The sequence below is a fragment of the Miniopterus schreibersii genome (genome assembly GCF_964146895.1).
Source record: "Miniopterus schreibersii genome assembly, chromosome: 2".
In the NCBI taxonomy this organism is placed as follows: domain Eukaryota; kingdom Metazoa; phylum Chordata; class Mammalia; order Chiroptera; family Miniopteridae; genus Miniopterus; species Miniopterus schreibersii.
In genome coordinates, this window is record NC_138102.1 from 64,208,539 (window position 1) to 64,224,895 (window position 16,357).

The following is a 16,357-nucleotide window of genomic DNA, read 5'->3' on the forward strand; positions in this document are numbered from 1 at the left end:
TATCCTTCAAGACTCAGGTCAGACATCAGCTGCTTTGTTCCCAAGGGGTAGATGTCATACCTTCTGTTTCCTTAGCACCATGATTATAACACTTATTACATTATGGAAATAATTTTGCTCAACATTTGTTTCAACCACTAGTCTGTGATCCTTTCAAGGGCAGGGAACATGTTTTATTCAGTTTTGTGTTTCTCACCTGTAGTACAGTTTTAAGCACACAGTGAGCCCTTCTTAAAGGCTTGCTGACTTTGTTAATGAGCACTTGAGTTTTAGTAGTAATGAAACATCACCCTTCCAGCAGCAGTCAGTCAAGTCCTAAAGTGTGATGCAGGGCAGTCTTCAGATACATCATCCTTGGTTCAGTATGGATAAGTATCAGTTTCAGAATCACGATTGTTCCTGGCTTGAAGTTTGAGGCAGACTCAGTGATGCTGCAGAGAACGTGTCATTTCTTTGTGCCTTTTTCTATGTATGTAAAGTAAGGGTGTGTGACTGAGCATCAGCAGACCTAGATGTTATTTCTAAGTGACTTTTACCTCTCTCCCTGTGTTCCTTTCCTTCTATATAAAATTGGAAGGAGTTTCAGTTTCATTCTAAAACCATTTATTCAGTGTAGTCTGTCCCAGGGGCTGGAGAATTAAAGACAGATAAGAAATGGTTCCTGTTCTCCAGGTGTATGTATCGGGTAGGATTGCCTTTAAGATCTGGTAGGCTTATTCCAACTATCAGTGATGCATTTATCTTTCCCTTCCTTAGGGCACATTTGGGAAGAGAGCTAATAACTTGAATTTTAGTCTGTGGGAAACATACACCCGTAGTGCTTTGTTCCTTTGGCCAGGAAGTAAATCTGAGGCCTGACTGTTGCCACTTCTGCTCAGTGAGGTGACTGCATTTGCTTCCTAAAGCCAACAATGCTTTGGAAACCACTTTGCACACTTGACTTCATCCTCAGTCCCTGGAAGCAGTAACTGCGTTTGAAAGCCTGAGCTGCTTTGAACCTTTAAAAGTGGTTTGAACATTTAATCCTCCAGACCTGCTCTCCCTCCTCTTTTTTTTCCCCCTTCTTTTACCTCTTCACCTTTTCTCCTTCATTGAGACTCCTGCTAGGAAGTGCTAAGTGGTAGTATACTTAGAAGTTTCTCTTGAAGCAGTTATAAGAAAAGAGTTTGATATTTCCTGTTAAAACATTTTAAGAGGTAGATTTTATGTTAAATTAGTAGTTAGCCCATTACTTTTTGCTCTTTTAAAACATTCCCCCCCCCTCATACAAATGGCATGCTAATCTCTATGCCATTTCTATTCATGAAGAAAAAACATTTGCACACTGCTCACTCATCCATGAATGCAGTTTATAGTTAAACCACGTAATGCCTGGTGGTACTGTGCTGACAGGCACAGAATAAATAGTACAGATTTTGTTTCCTGAAGACTGATCACTTATAGATCAGTTGATAATTTTTTTTCCAGGTTGCTTCTTACACTGATGATGAGAATTTTTTTACTTTTGTAGAAAGCTATGGATTTCAATAAACCTCTGTCAGGACTGCAGACCTACCTACTCAATATCACTTTTTATCTTGAACATCTTTTCCAGAAGAGAGAGGAACTGATATTTGCTCCTATTCTTAAAAGTAATGTTGCTGAAAATAGTAGGGGTGGGGCTAGGATTTTGAGAGAATGGGCTTATGGGTGACAACATGTTAATACAACAATATGTTGGCCTTGCAAATTTTTAGGAAAACAGACTTTTTATGCCTATTTAATTTGTGTTTCAATATTACTTTTTCAATGAGTACTTTCATCAGCTTCCTTTTTATGTTTAAAAATTATAGTGCTGCTTTTGTTATCAAGCATCCTAGTTTCCTCTGTCCACACCCTGTCCTACTACTTTTGTTTTTGATGTTTTGTGAAATGTAAAGTATAAGTTGCCTTTGATAAGACTTGTCAACCTTTCTGATTTTATGGTCGATGATAAATTACTTCTCACCAAGATTTAAAAGAGTATAGTATAAAGTTATTAGGCATGATGCTCTTTACATTCATCTTTGTTTTATAGAGAATTAGTTTATGTAATAGACATGAGTGAATATAAATTTTACTTTAATGATTCATATTTGTCAATGTAGAAGAGAGGTATCTAGTGGGCCCAGAAATGGTTGATTTGAGAACTTCTGTAGACCCCAATATTCTAGTCATAGTTGTTATATTAGTGGTGAAAAAATTTTAAAAATAGCTGTGTTCTATTAATTATTAACACCAGAAGGTGTATCTTGATTTACCTGGATTGATATGCTTCTTAAATTTTATGTATTTATTTTTATTTTGTATGTATTTTTTTAAAATATATCTATTGATTTCAGAGAGAGGAGAGGAGAGGGAGAGAGAGAGAGAGAGAGATAGAAACATCAATGATGAGAGAGTCATTGATCGGCTGCAGCCCGCAACCCGGGCATGTGCCCTGACCGGGGATTGAACCCTGATCGCCTGGATCCTAGGTTGATGCTTAACCGCTGAGCCACGCCCGACTGGACTTCCAGATATGCATATTAAATGCAACAAAGTCTTTTTGTTATATTAACATAATTTTAAATTTGTGTATTTTGGTATAAGGCAGTTTTAGGAATAGTAATTTCATTGTCCACAATGATTGAAGATGATAATAGTATGAATTATCCTAAACCATTTCTATCAGCTTTAGAATATCTTTCTGGATATACTTTCGAATATCGAGATTGTTGAAAATATACTTCAAACAAAACACTGAAGTCACACTGTGGCTACTAACACAGGAGGGCCTGGTGTCCTCACATCTCAGTGTTAGACAAGAAAAACTCTCAATTCCTTCTTATGTGTTTGGTTTTGAGCTTCCCTGCTGCATGTGAAATAAGAATAAATACAGAATAGGAGTCAAGAAGGCAAATAGTTAAGTGAATGCTGTAGGGGTTTTCATGAAACATGAAAGCAGCAACTGAAATGCCTACAGGTGATGGCTGCTGCTGGTAGCGCAGAGTAAACTTCACTTTTGAAGTAGCATTCTGGTTTGAAACACCAACTTCTATTTAACTTTTTTTGTCCTCTTAACTATGATAATGATCTTCAGTCTTCTTTTACAGTGGAGTATCTTTACTGTTTAACTGCATTCTTGAATTAGTTATTCTATGGTTTTCACAGAGAAGAGATGGATAAAAATAATCTGACAAGAGTCTGCCAATCTAAATTGTAAATTGCTATTTTTTTGGTGGATGGTAAAATCAGAAATTCTGAGTACTAATAGGTGGTTAAACTGTGTTCATAGAAGCATACAAATGAAGGTGAATTTTTAAACAATTTTTATTGTATAAAATGTTGCATTTGGTTTTTACCCTTATTTTCATGGGATATGTTATATTTTCATAAGAAAATGGTATTATATCCTGGTATATGATTTAAACTTGTTTTTATTCTTTATAATGTGCTGCTTTTGATTATTGGATGAAATTTGGTTTTTAACATTCCATTTTTCAAAGGCTGCATACATAGACAAAAAATCATACGTACAAGCAAATATATATGTATACAAACACATATATACAAAGAAAAATACGTATTTTTTTTTTTCTTTCCTCCACATTTTTGAAGACAAATTGTTACCATTTTATTTATTGACTTAGGCTTTCTAAATCACCACTGGAAAAAATGTACTTCTACATTTTTCTATAATCAAGGTGAGCTGTTGTCTATTGGAAGTAATTTTTCAATTACATACAGTACTGCGACTATATAAGTTTATAGAATAGAGGTAGAGACAGTTTGGTCAGGATGAAAATACTCATTTAAAAATAAGGAAGTTTTTTTCAAAAACCAATTGAACTTTGAAACTAAGGAAATTCTTAACACTTATAAGGATGCACATCACTAGCTTGTCCCAGTTTTGCTCCTTCTATCACAGCTAAGACTGAATCATGGATGATTTTGTACAAGGTGTTATTTTTATGTTATATTTATGATTAGAATATAACAAATATAATTTATGATTAGAATATTTGTGATGGTGTTATTGTGATATTCTGCACTTAGAATACTGACCTAATATTCCTGTTTCTCAGTTGGGTAGAAAGTTTCGGACATGAGGGGCTTGGATTATTACTGGACATTTTGGAAAAACTGATTAGTAGCAAAACGTAAGTATTGCCAGTTATTTTCACTTAAGCTACATTTGCAAGTCCAATTATCATTCTAACACTGATACCTTTTATGCCCATACAGAAAAGAAACCACTGTAAAGAAGAATCAGCACAAAATCATCCAGTGTCTGAAGGCTCTGATGAACACACAGGCACGTACATGATTAATCACGTTGTATTCCTTCTTCACCAGTTCTTCCAGAATCCTTAAGAACTAGAGTTGTGTAATAAAAAATTTACACTTAAGTGATGTGTTGCTTTAATATGCTGTTTAGTACATGATAGAAAATGTACTGAATTGTATGACTTCTAGTTTTGTATAAAAACAACCATCTCCCAGCAGAGAAACTTGGGGATGAATGGACCTTTTTCTGGCGCTTAACTCATGTGTAGATTAATTCTCTCTCCTTCCTTTCCTCCCTCCCCACACCCTTCCTCTCTCTCTCTCTCTTTTAATTTTCAAAACTATAGTATGAATAAGCTTTGAAATCATATGTGATTATTCAATGTAGTCTACAGTAATATTTATTACCAAAGAACCAAGTTGGAAAGGCTTAATTTTTATAGTTTATGAATTTATAATGCAGTTAATAAAAACAGATATAACAGGTCCCAGAAATGGAGCAGTGATGCTTAGTAGTACAAGTACTATTGAGACCAAATGTAGTACGACGAGTCCGTAGAGTTGATATATTTAAAGAGGATACATTAGAAGAGAGAACACTTGAAGCTCTTTACTGAAGTTAGATTTTCTGAACAACATTTTATTTTACTGTTAATTGAAGAAATTTCTCTATCCCATGCCATGTCTTTCGCTCTAGTATCTAAACACATCTACCTCAGGATGTGTGAGTAATGATAGGGGTTTTAGTTGCTGTTAGTTGACAGGAGAAGAAATTGTACTTATAGTGGTGTTATGATTTGTGTTTTATAGCCAAACTCTCTATGTGTCTGATTAATTTTATTTTTAATATTTTGCTTTATTCTTATTTTTAGAATAAGCCTTTAGAAGACTCTATGCTTAAGTACTGATATTTAAATGATTAACATTTATTTTATATATATATATTTTACTAAATGTAGCGAATATTTATGTTTTCTAATTATGTTCATCTTACTGAATTGTTTATGTATTTTTCAGCATTTTCTGGAGCTAGGTTTTCTATTTTTAGTCAATCAAACATTTTTCTCTTTGCCTCCCTCCTCTAATTAGGTAAGATCAAGGAAAATATCTGATGTAGAAATCACAAGACCTTGTATTGTCCTGTGAGAAGTAGGTTTTAGATATTTTGTAGACTATAAGAATAAATGAATAAAGGAATCAGAAACTGCTGATAGAGAAAGGTCTTTTCTCACTGTGTACACACAGCACTGCTTTAGGAGGCTCCTTTTAAAATGAAAATACAGAAATTGAAGGTTTCACTAGACCTGGAAAATCTGAGAGTAGAGAAACCCAGAAACAGTTTTTCAAACCAAAGGGGCAGGTGGATCATAATTTGAATTTGGGAAGAATATCATGGTTAAAGTGAGATGGCAGATTGAAGATAATATTCCTACTTAGTGTGAGACTGTGAATTGGAGAGGGAGTGAACTTTTCATTTATATTCTAATTAATTTAAGGTAACTTCTTATAATAACATTGTGTTGCTTATAGTTGGTATATGTAGAGCTGAAATATATTGTTATTTTTATTTATGGATGTCACCTGTGCTAATAAGAATGAAAAGTTAAGTTACTGATACTTGGAATTAGTATTACATCCTGTTTGAAATTTTTGGTAGAACTTTTTATTTTTTTCCCCCAAGACCTGTTGGTGATACCTCACTGTGCAGTCTTTATAAGAAGTCACTGAGTGATGAATAGTATAGGCTTTAGGGGAAGAAAGTGTGGTATCTTATTTTGTACCAGTAATTATTTATATAATTAAGCAGCAAATTTGATAACATCATAGGAAAGTGAATTTTTTATAACACTAAATTGGACTTATATTTTTAAATGGAAAAGATTATGAATATTAGGAAGAAGATAAAAGGATGAAAAATTAATTTATTTAAATTAAAAGGTAATTAGAGGAAGGGCTTCCTTTTGGTCAGTTAAATTTTTGTGTGTGGCTTTGAGTCGTACAACCCCAACAAGGGTGCTTTGCTCCTGGAGCCAGCCCCTCTCTGCACAATGTCTCTCTTGCTGGAATTAGCTCACTGGTGTGTGGGTGGGGGTTGGTGGTGGGGGAGTTGTTCAGCACCAGTATGCATGTAGTGCTGGGCATCCTGGACAAGGGATGCTGACCTTCCCCTACCCAATGCTTCTTCATTGCCCCGAAATTCCATCTGTTAGCTAATAATAGGCCTCGTGTAGAATGTAAATGGAACCTGGCATTGGTCCTCAGTTTAGAACCACATGAGTTTTCATATAATCCAGAGTGGGTCTTTGACACTCAGTGGAGAGACATCCTTAGGTCTTCCAAAATTTGTCACCACCTCTCTAACCTTATAATAGCCTTCATTTAATGTCCTTTACATGCCAGCACTGGTAAGTTGACTATTTCTCTTACAGAGTCAACATTTTTTGTTTTGCTTTGCTTTGCTTTGCTTTGTGTTTTAAATAATTGAATGAGAGTAATTTTACACAAGTAGGCAGCAGTTTTGTCTTTCGTTCTCAATACCGACTAGTGACAGTCTGGCCTCATTCCAGACTTAAAATGCTAACTACACATTTTTACATTAGCAAAATCAGAGAATACTGCCTATGATGGAGCTTTGGTTACAGGATGATGGTCACAACTGTGAGATCAGAGAATGCTCCTCTTCTACCCTTCATACATGATGGTTTAGGGCTTGAAGGTAGTGTGACTTGGAGGAAATCAGTATAAAAATTCCTTGAGTGGCTGGAGGAGCCACAGGATTCTCTTTCTAGAAGGACAGGCACTGACTAAGGATGGCCAGGTAGGTGGGAAATGAGGGGGAAATGCTGGAGGCAAGCTTTTCTCAGTCCTCAGGTTTTTTATGACAGAGCCAGTCCCATGGTGCTTGGTAATCCTTGACTGATTGACTTTTTGAATTGGATCTAAGTGGTACTTTATAAGCCTCTGACAATTCTCTGGAATGATTATTAAGGCATATTGTAGTCTCTGGCCCTGTGTCTGCTTTTTTATTTTTTGTTTGAAGGTATGAAGTAGCCCAGGGCATCACAAAAGTGAGCATTTCCTGGACAGTTTAATTCTCTCTGTAAACTTTTCCCTACCATCAACAAGACAGAGATTTCCCGAAATCATATTCTTGTACTTTGATCCTTCTGTTTGTCCTTTCTCCTTTGTACTTGTGTTCCCTAGATAGTAGGCTAAAGCAAATGCAGTATTTCAGCACAGTGTGAAGACTTCTTCATATAAATGACATTTATAGTAGGAAAGTCATAACTAAAATTTCATAACACTCAAAACATTTGAGTCTAAGCTTGTTATAGATTCAAACTTTGATACTTATATCTAGTGCTAATTTTGAGTATAAGCAATAGTTCATAGGTTTATGATTGGGATAAGGCCCTTTTTAATTCTTAGGAGTAATTGTAATCAACCAATTTCTCACTCTTGAGAGGATGCATGGTAGATAAATAGTGTTTTATTGATTCTCTTCATTCTTTGTTATGTGATACTTGTCTTCCATGGATTGTAAAGGGGCCTTAAGAGATGTACACATCCTTAAAACACTAAGTCATTAACATAACTTCTTACCTTCCAATTGGGTGTGACGTCCTGGGAGTAGCGAACAAACTTTGCCCTTAGCTCAGATCGTCCTGTTTTTATACCATGTTTACAGCTGCAGTCTTTCTGATGGTACGTTATTATTTTGATCGGACTGCATATGCTTCTTATTGTAGTTTCTATATGGTATGTGCCCAAATCAACCTTCAGCTTTCGGCCGTTTATGAACTAGGTGTTACTCTCTGGGCTTACCCTGTAGAATGTGGTTGCTATAGGTATGTGGCTCTTCGGCATTTGAAATGTGGCTAGTCTGAGTTAAGATGTGCTGTACACACTAGACTTTGACTACTCAGGAAAGAAAGTAAAATGTCTCAACAGTGAATGTTTTATTTTGATTATATGTTGAAGTGATAATATTTTTGGATATATTGAAATAGTTCTGTTAAAATTAGTTTTCCTTTTTGCTTGTAAATTTCACATTGCACATGCAGTTCACAGTATATTTCTCTGGGATGGTGTGCATGTACTTGTGGTGCTATATCTCTTACCAGTCTTCCTTCTCAGGAAGGATCCTTATGTCCTTAATGTCTACTTCAGTATCTGACTCTTCATTTTGTATGTTTCTGTTGGGAAATCTTGGTGTTTTAAACTGTTTCTCTCTCCAGTTGGCCACTTCTCTATGTTAGTAATTATCAGTAGTGTTGTAAAATCACCTTTGAGTGGTTTTTTGTATTTGGTTGATTCTCATAGTTCTTGATGTAAAGTGTTTATTTCTATGAATTGTTTTAGGATGTTATACATTATTTAGTATATACATTCTTTACTAAGTGTAAAAATATAGACCTTTTTTTAATAACTACATTTAAAAAAATAACTACATAACTACTATTTTTTGAAACTGTTAATGTTTAACCTCTTCTTTCCAAAACGGTACAGTATGGCCTGGAAAGAATTATGAGTGAAGAGCGAAGTCTTTCTTTACTGGCCAAAGCCATCGATCCTGAGCATCCCAGTATGATGACAGACGTGGTTAAACTCCTCTCTGCAGTGTGCATTGTAGGGGAGGAGAGCATGTGAGTCTTCTCAACTTATTTCTCTCATTATGCAATGATTTAATACACTGTGATTTATTTAATGTTTTCATTATTCTATTTTAGACTAGAATTTAAGTAAATGAAGTATACTTAAGCAACTGATTTAGATTTATATAGGCTGTGAAAAAATGACTTCTTCATCTTATTTATTTTAAACTGTTCTGAACTCAAACCCTAAATAAAAATTCTAAGTGAAGACTTTGGAAAATATACTAATGAATTCTGCTTTGTATGTGATTTTTTTTTTCCCAGATAGAATTCAAAGTGTAGGTCATATATATTCCTTTATAAGTCTGTATGTAAGGCAGGTTTAGAAAGTGACAGATGGAATTGTATTTTACTGGTTGAGGATGCACAGTTCTTGACCATAGAATATATGCTGAAGCTTTTAAATGCATTATTCACATGTTAGGACTGTAACTAAAAGACCATTACATACATATTAAAAGATAATTACAAAGATGAACTTTTTTAAAAAGAAGATTGGTGTTTCTTATTACAAGGAAGCATTTAAAAATTATTAATTTTTAAATTTTTTTTTTTAAGGAATAAACATATAAAAACCAAACAACCGAAAGAACAAACAAAAATAGCCCTCTCATTTAAGGGTAGTCAGAGCCCTGTAAGTGGAACCTCCTGAACACATTTGAAAATTGTCTTTGTAGTGATCCTGCTGGGACTAGTGATTATTGAACCACTCAATTTGGACCTAGTTGGAGAGTCACAAGCAGCACTCAGCCTTGTCCCTCTGCCCCAGATGCAACTATATAGAGATCTATGAATGAGGCTGTTCCTGCTGCAGTCCTAGCAGGCAGAACCAGACATATAGCCTCAGCACTTTCCATTTGCCATTTCAAAAAGCCCATATTAATTTTGGTGTAGAAACCGAAGAGTGAACTTAATGTTGTTTTTTAAAATTTATTGGGCTGACAACGGTTAATAAAATAACTGTTCTATAACATATCATCTGTACATTGCATTGTGTGTTTACCGCCCCAAGTCAAGTTTCCTTCCAGAGTTAATTTAATGTTGACATGTAAGATACTTCTTGTGCTCCCTCTCTGCCTTTTTTTCTCTCCCTTTTCCTCCACCTGCGTCTTCCTCCTTCCTTTGCTTCCCTCCTTCCTCTTTCTCTCACACTTCCTTTATTATTTTTTATATTAGACTATAATTTCTTACTACTATATATTTTTGGCTACCAGAACTTATATTTGATAGGAAGTAGAGTGTAGTGGTTGAAAGCATTTATATGGTTCTTACTACTCAGACTCTCTGGTTTTAGTTCCTTGCTCTACCATTTAGTAGATGTGAAACAAATTGCTTAACCTTTTCTGCCTCAGTTGCCTAACCTGTAATAATGGGATAATGATAGCACCTACCCAAAAGAATTATATATGTTAAAATGCATTGTGTATTAAGTACTATATACATGCTTGATAAATAAACATCATCATAGGGTTATTATGAGGATTAAATGGACCAAAATGTGTAACATGCTTAGAGCAGTGCCTGTACATGCTACGTAAACTGCTGATACGTACTGAGTAAGCTACTTTTAAAATATTATTGGTTGCCCGGAAGTAGTGATTTCAGAGTTTATTAAATCAAGCAATTGAATTATGGCATTTGGGTTATTTGCTGATTGCAATTTAATTATTAAAACCAAAATTTCCACTAGCCTTGAAGAAGTTTTAGAAGCTTTAACATCAGCTGGAGAAGAAAGAAGAATCGACAGGTTTTCTTCTATTGTGGAAGGTCTTCGGCACAATTCAGCGCAACTGCAAGTAGGTTTCATGTGTATCTACACATTGTTTTGTAACTGTTTTCTGACTGGTTTATATTTAACACTATATCCTGCATGCCATTTACTATTTTATAGCATTTTTAAGAAGTGTGTAGAATTCTAATTTATATCATAATTTATCTTATAGATGCAACTTGGTATATACCTGCAATTATTTCCATAGGTTACTTTCTTAGAAGTTGACTTACTGGGTTTCTCTGTAAATTGTGTAATTATAATCCCACAAAGTGTTTATTTGTTGTTCTCAAAAGTTTATTATTATAATTTTAAAGAAATTCTGGCAATTTCTCATTCTGGCTCCTCATTGTATTAGTTTTTATATCTAATATATGCTTTTTGTATCTAATCACATACACGTTATCGAAGTGGGAGATGTAGTGTCTTGTCATGGGAACAGACCGGAGTTAGGCAGGCTCTTCACATCTTAGCTGTGTGACTCTGGATCACTTTCTAAGCCTCTTCTATAGCTCAGCTTTCTCAGTTGTAAGATGGAGATAATATCAATACCTAGCTCACTGTTGATGCAAGGATTACATAGGATAATGTATTTAAAATACTTAGTGTAGTGCTTGGTCCTTTAGCAGAATTGTTGAGTAAAAGCCAGCTTTAAAAAGTAATTTTGTTAAATTAAACAAAGTCAGTGGAGAGTGGAGATTGAAAGGGATCTTCATTTTTATTTTATTTTTTTCCAGGAACATTACCAGTATTGATGTTAGAATTGGTATTTAATTATACAACTGAACAGTTACACTCTTAAACCTTTATCCCAGATTAATGAAAAATTATGTTTTCACAAAAACCCATACACAAATTTTTAGGGCAGTGTATTTTTCATAGACCCAAACTGGAAACAACCTGATGCCCTTGAACAGGTGAATGGTTAAACTGGTGCAGCCATTCCATAGAATACCACTCAGCCACAAAAAGTAGTGAACCCTTGATACATCCAACTTGCATAATCTCCAAAGAATTATCCTGATTGAAAATGCCAATTCTAAAAGGTTACACATTGTATGATTCCTTTTATATAACATTCTTCAAATAACCAAATTATAGAGATGGAGACAGTTTAGTAGTTGCCAAAGGTTTGAGATGGGGTCTGTAAATGTGTTGAGTGTGACCATAAATAAATAGCAGGAGGGAGTCTTATGTGATTGAAACAGTTGTGTGTCTTGATTGTGGTGATGGTTATATAAATCTTTACATGTGATAAAATTTCATAGAACTGGATATGTACACACGAACGTAAAGCTGGTACAATCTGAATAAGCTCTGTGAATTGTACCAATTTCAATTTTCTGGTTTTGGTATTGAATTATAATGCAATATGTTACCAAGACTTGAAGAAATTTAAAGTATATATGTCTAGAGACTTGATATGGTTTTGAAGTGATTTCTTTTTTTCCAGTATCTTTATTCAGGTGAAATTCACATTATATAATTTGCCTACCTTGAAGTATATAGTTCTGTTTATTTGCAGAGTTGTGCAACCTTTGTCACGATTTCAGAACATTTTCATCACCCCAAAAGAAATTCCTCATCCCTTCGCCATCACCATGCGTTACCCCTGTTCTCCCAGCTCTTGGCAACCATTAGTCTGTTATCTCTATAGATTTTCATATTCTGGATATGTGTTATAAATGAAATCATATAATTCCTGGTTGTTTGTAACTGGCTTCATGTTCAAACATGTATCAGAACTTTGCTTTTTTATTGCAAATAATATTCTATTGTGTGGATGTGTACTACATTTTGCCATCATTTGTCACTTGGACATTTGGGTTGTTTCTACTTTTTAGCTTATGAAAAATTATGTTTTAGCAGTTATGGATATTTATGGAGATGATTTCTTTCTAATGACTGCTTATTTGCCATATTTAGTGTAAAGGGGATAAGGGTGGTGAGGAATGGGGCTAGCCTCAACAACTTCCTTTAATAGCTGTAGAAGTTATGAATTTGATTCAGTTTTTGAGAAATTTTTACCAAAATATAGGAGGCTTGTTCTGTTTGTTTTAATGAAACCAACTGCCTTAGTTGTGAGTAATTATATTTTCTTTTATGGTTAGTAGTGTTCTTATTTTTTAAATTCCCTATAAACACTAAAATACATTTCTTGATATTGTTCTTAGAGTTTAATTTTCATTGAAAAATGAAAGGTCATTGTAGCATCACTTAAATTCATTTCTTTCTCAGTTTTTGCATAAGTTCAGGTTAATTTTGCATCCTCTTAAGAATATAGACAATGGAAACAATTGTTAATTCTTACTTTCCCTACCATTTTTACTCTTTTATTGAGGTTTCTTATTATTATGAAGCCTAATGTGTTGAATAGCTAGGAGGTGGGAAGCTTAAGTTAAAAGAGGTCCCATTTTCTAGATAGCTAACTTGGGAGGGGCAGGAAAAGTAAGTAGATCCTGTTTTCTGGGATTGCTGATTTTGCTCTATCATGTTTAAAATGATCAAGCAGCACTTTAGTAATATCTAAAAATAATTTCCTTTTTGGTGCTTCTGAATTTTCTACAAAATAAAGTATATTTTAAAACAAGCTGGTTATCAATTTTCCCGTAAAGCTATTGCTTTAAGTGCCCATTTTACTCTATTAGTTCTGTAATTTGCATTTATTAAAATGTACTAGTTTAAGTGATATTAGCAGATCACCAAATTAAAAATAAAAGTTGTCACTGAATAAAATAGATCCCAATTGTTTGCTTTTAAATGGGAGGAAATGGGTGGTAGTAAAATAAAAAAGTATTGTTCCTTTCTTGCAAACTATGTTTATAACAAAGTACTTTTTAAAGGAGGATTATTAGATTTTCTTGAGTCTGATAATAATGAAGATAATTTGACTGCCTATCATTCTGATAGAATGAACATACTTCTGCCCTGCACTATTCCCCTCCCCCACAACAGTATAGAAAACAAATGAAAAACTGAGTACAAGAAATAACTCAAAATTATTTTTAGGCCTTAGAGAGTCATATTATCAGGAAAGAAGTACAAATACAAATATACACATTGGAGTTAAAATAAATGTACATCATTCTTCTTTTGAGTGTATCAGATAAGGTTTTCAGCCTCAAGCAACACAATCTACTCTAGGTAATGTAAGCAGAAAATGGTACTGGCTGCCTCAGGCTCAGGGAACCATGTAGGGTGGCATATAACCAGAGCAATGCAGAAGAAGAAATGCCAGACCACATCTAGGGATGTTCTAATGGAAACACCATTTGCAACATTCTACCCTGGTTAGCACCCGAGACACCAAGGACAGGCAGTAGAGCGCCTACCTTCCTTTACAGGGTCCTGTCTTCATATATGTCATTGTCCGTGCAGCTTGGCCAGGTCTTTTTTAGTAGAAAAGGGTTGGCGTAAGTGTGGATAAACCAATCTCTGATTGCTGCTACACTTTGATTTTTATCTGTTATTTTCATTTTTCTCCTCTTTTTTCTCTCTCTCTTTCTCTCTCTCTCTTTCTCGCTCTCTTTCTCTCTTTCTCTCTCTCTCTCTTTCTCTCTCTCTCTTTCTCTCTCTCTCTCTCTCTCTCTCTCTCTCTCTCTCTCTCTCTTTCTCTTTGTGTCTTTTCTTCTCTTGTTAGAGCCCTACTTTGCTAGAGTATCAGAAGCATTATCTAGGTTTTACAAAGCTTGTTGGAGCCTTTGCTATTGTCACAGGGCTGGTTGAATTGTGGTAGATTTTTGTCAGGAAAAGAACCAAATGTGGGAATTGTAGAGTTTTTGAGTGGATGTTAGGCTTCCCTTCCATGTTGATGTCCTCACGCCCACAGTGAAATCCTGCTGCACCTTCCCTTTCCTATGGTGTCTTCCTGATCTAGCCTCCTTGGACTCGTAGCTGGGCAGTGTCAAGAACATGAATGGTCAGCAATTTTATACCACTTGTAAACTAACAAGTTAATCTACCACATTCTTATGGGTGCTGTCGGAAGATGCAAATTCTTAGATCAAAAACAAAGGACTTTATTACCTACAGCAATAGCAATAGCAATAGCTTATCAGTTTTGCATCAGCCCCAGTTTCCAGTTGCAGTGGGTTGTGTTTTAGTAGAGAAGCCAAGAGCTTAGGGAATACAACTCTAATATCATGGGCAGCAATCACTCTGATTTATATAGGCTGCGATGAAATCTGTTTAGTTTGTCTCCTCAAGTATTTAATTAAGGCTGCTGGTCAGCCAGACTCCAAGCAGCACGTTGAAGCTGACATGCAGTATTGACCTCAGCCATGCCTTCAACCAGATCCTGTCAGCTGAACAAATTCTATAGACCATCCAGGTCTGCTTTAAAACACCGGGAGGCTTTCTTCTTAATTTTTTCTATTGATCTTTCTACTTGGCCTGAGATATTAATTCAGGTACACAATGATGTATTGCTGATTGCACGGACTTCCCCTTGTTCAGCAAAGAGGAAGTCTACAGCAATTCTTTTATCCATAACAATCTGGCCTGTGAGTTGATACTGAGCTCAGTGCCTTCCAGGGCTGATGTGGTGTCATTGATCATTTCAGCTAAAATCAGGGACACATTTCTTACCACCTTTTCTAATTGGGTGACGCTCATAAATAGTGCCTTTAGGGTGCACATAAATAGTGATCAGTTTTCACTCCAGGAGGCTTCCTAGAGTTAACCAAGGATAGCCTCCGTTTGGAAAGATCTTTATAGATCTTTTTAGTGTTTCCTTAAACACTTGAACATCTCTTATGATCACCTCTAAGGTGCAAGTCACAGTGGTTTTGGAGGAAGAGGCAGGTTAATGTCTGGCTTCCTCACATGGCGCACATTGTGCTCTGGAAGGAAAATGTTTATAATTGTTGGGGCCCCCCATTGGACCTTTATCAGTTGGGGGGCTATGGGTGACAGTGCTTTCAACATGGCTTCCCAGCTGGCTAATAAACTTTAGGATTCTGAGTTTTGGAAATAACGGACTCCAATTTTTGACTTTGGAGGGCCTGCCCGAAGACATGGCATAGATGGCAGGTTGTCCTATAGGGGAGGATTTTTGAGTTTTGAGAACCCAAATCTTTTACAGTGGGGTAAGTGTACCTGCTTTTTGCTCCAAAGAGACATCCTCTTTATTATGTGGCATTTCTCTGTGTTCCAAGGTTACTGACTATACAAACGTCCTTGAAATAATTATCCAGAAGAGACCATCAGTGCCTCTACTTAGAATACATGCAGAAGTGTAAGAGGCCTGTAGAGAATTATCTTACAATAGGGAGTGGACCACTATACTTACTCTTGTCACCCTCTTGACTTTTCCTTTAATCTGATAGTCCTGGTGTTTCAATACATTCATTGTACCTTGAATGAAATGAAACCTTCATTAATTTTGGTTGATGTGATGCTATGTAGTATTTTCCCTACATTAATTACTGACTAAAGGGAAAACATGTTTTGTACAGCTTCTTAATCAGAGATGAGAAGAATTAGTTATGTCAGAGAACAAACATAAGGGAAGAGATGGAGAACTTTGTTTTAGAGGCAAAATTATTGTTCTTTTGTCTTGATGCTTTGTGAACCTGTAGCAACGTTAGTTTCTGAGTTTGCTCACTTAAATTATACTTAAATCCTTTTATTGAATTGGCCCCAC

At 35.4% G+C, this 16,357-nt stretch overlaps 1 protein-coding gene across 2 annotated transcripts in view; it reads left to right on the top strand.

Moving 5' to 3' along the window:
- The window catches only part of DIAPH3 (diaphanous related formin 3), a 424,348-nt gene that overhangs the window by 106,198 nt on the left and 301,793 nt on the right, over positions 1-16,357 (top strand). For both annotated transcript variants that reach the window (XM_081128431.1, XM_081128432.1), the window contains 4 exons: positions 4,086-4,160; positions 4,246-4,315; positions 8,797-8,933; positions 10,633-10,738. In XM_081128431.1, the coding sequence (XP_080984557.1) occupies positions 4,086-4,160; positions 4,246-4,315; positions 8,797-8,933; positions 10,633-10,738 (388 nt within the window). The remainder of the gene's footprint in view (positions 1-4,085; positions 4,161-4,245; positions 4,316-8,796; positions 8,934-10,632; positions 10,739-16,357) is intronic.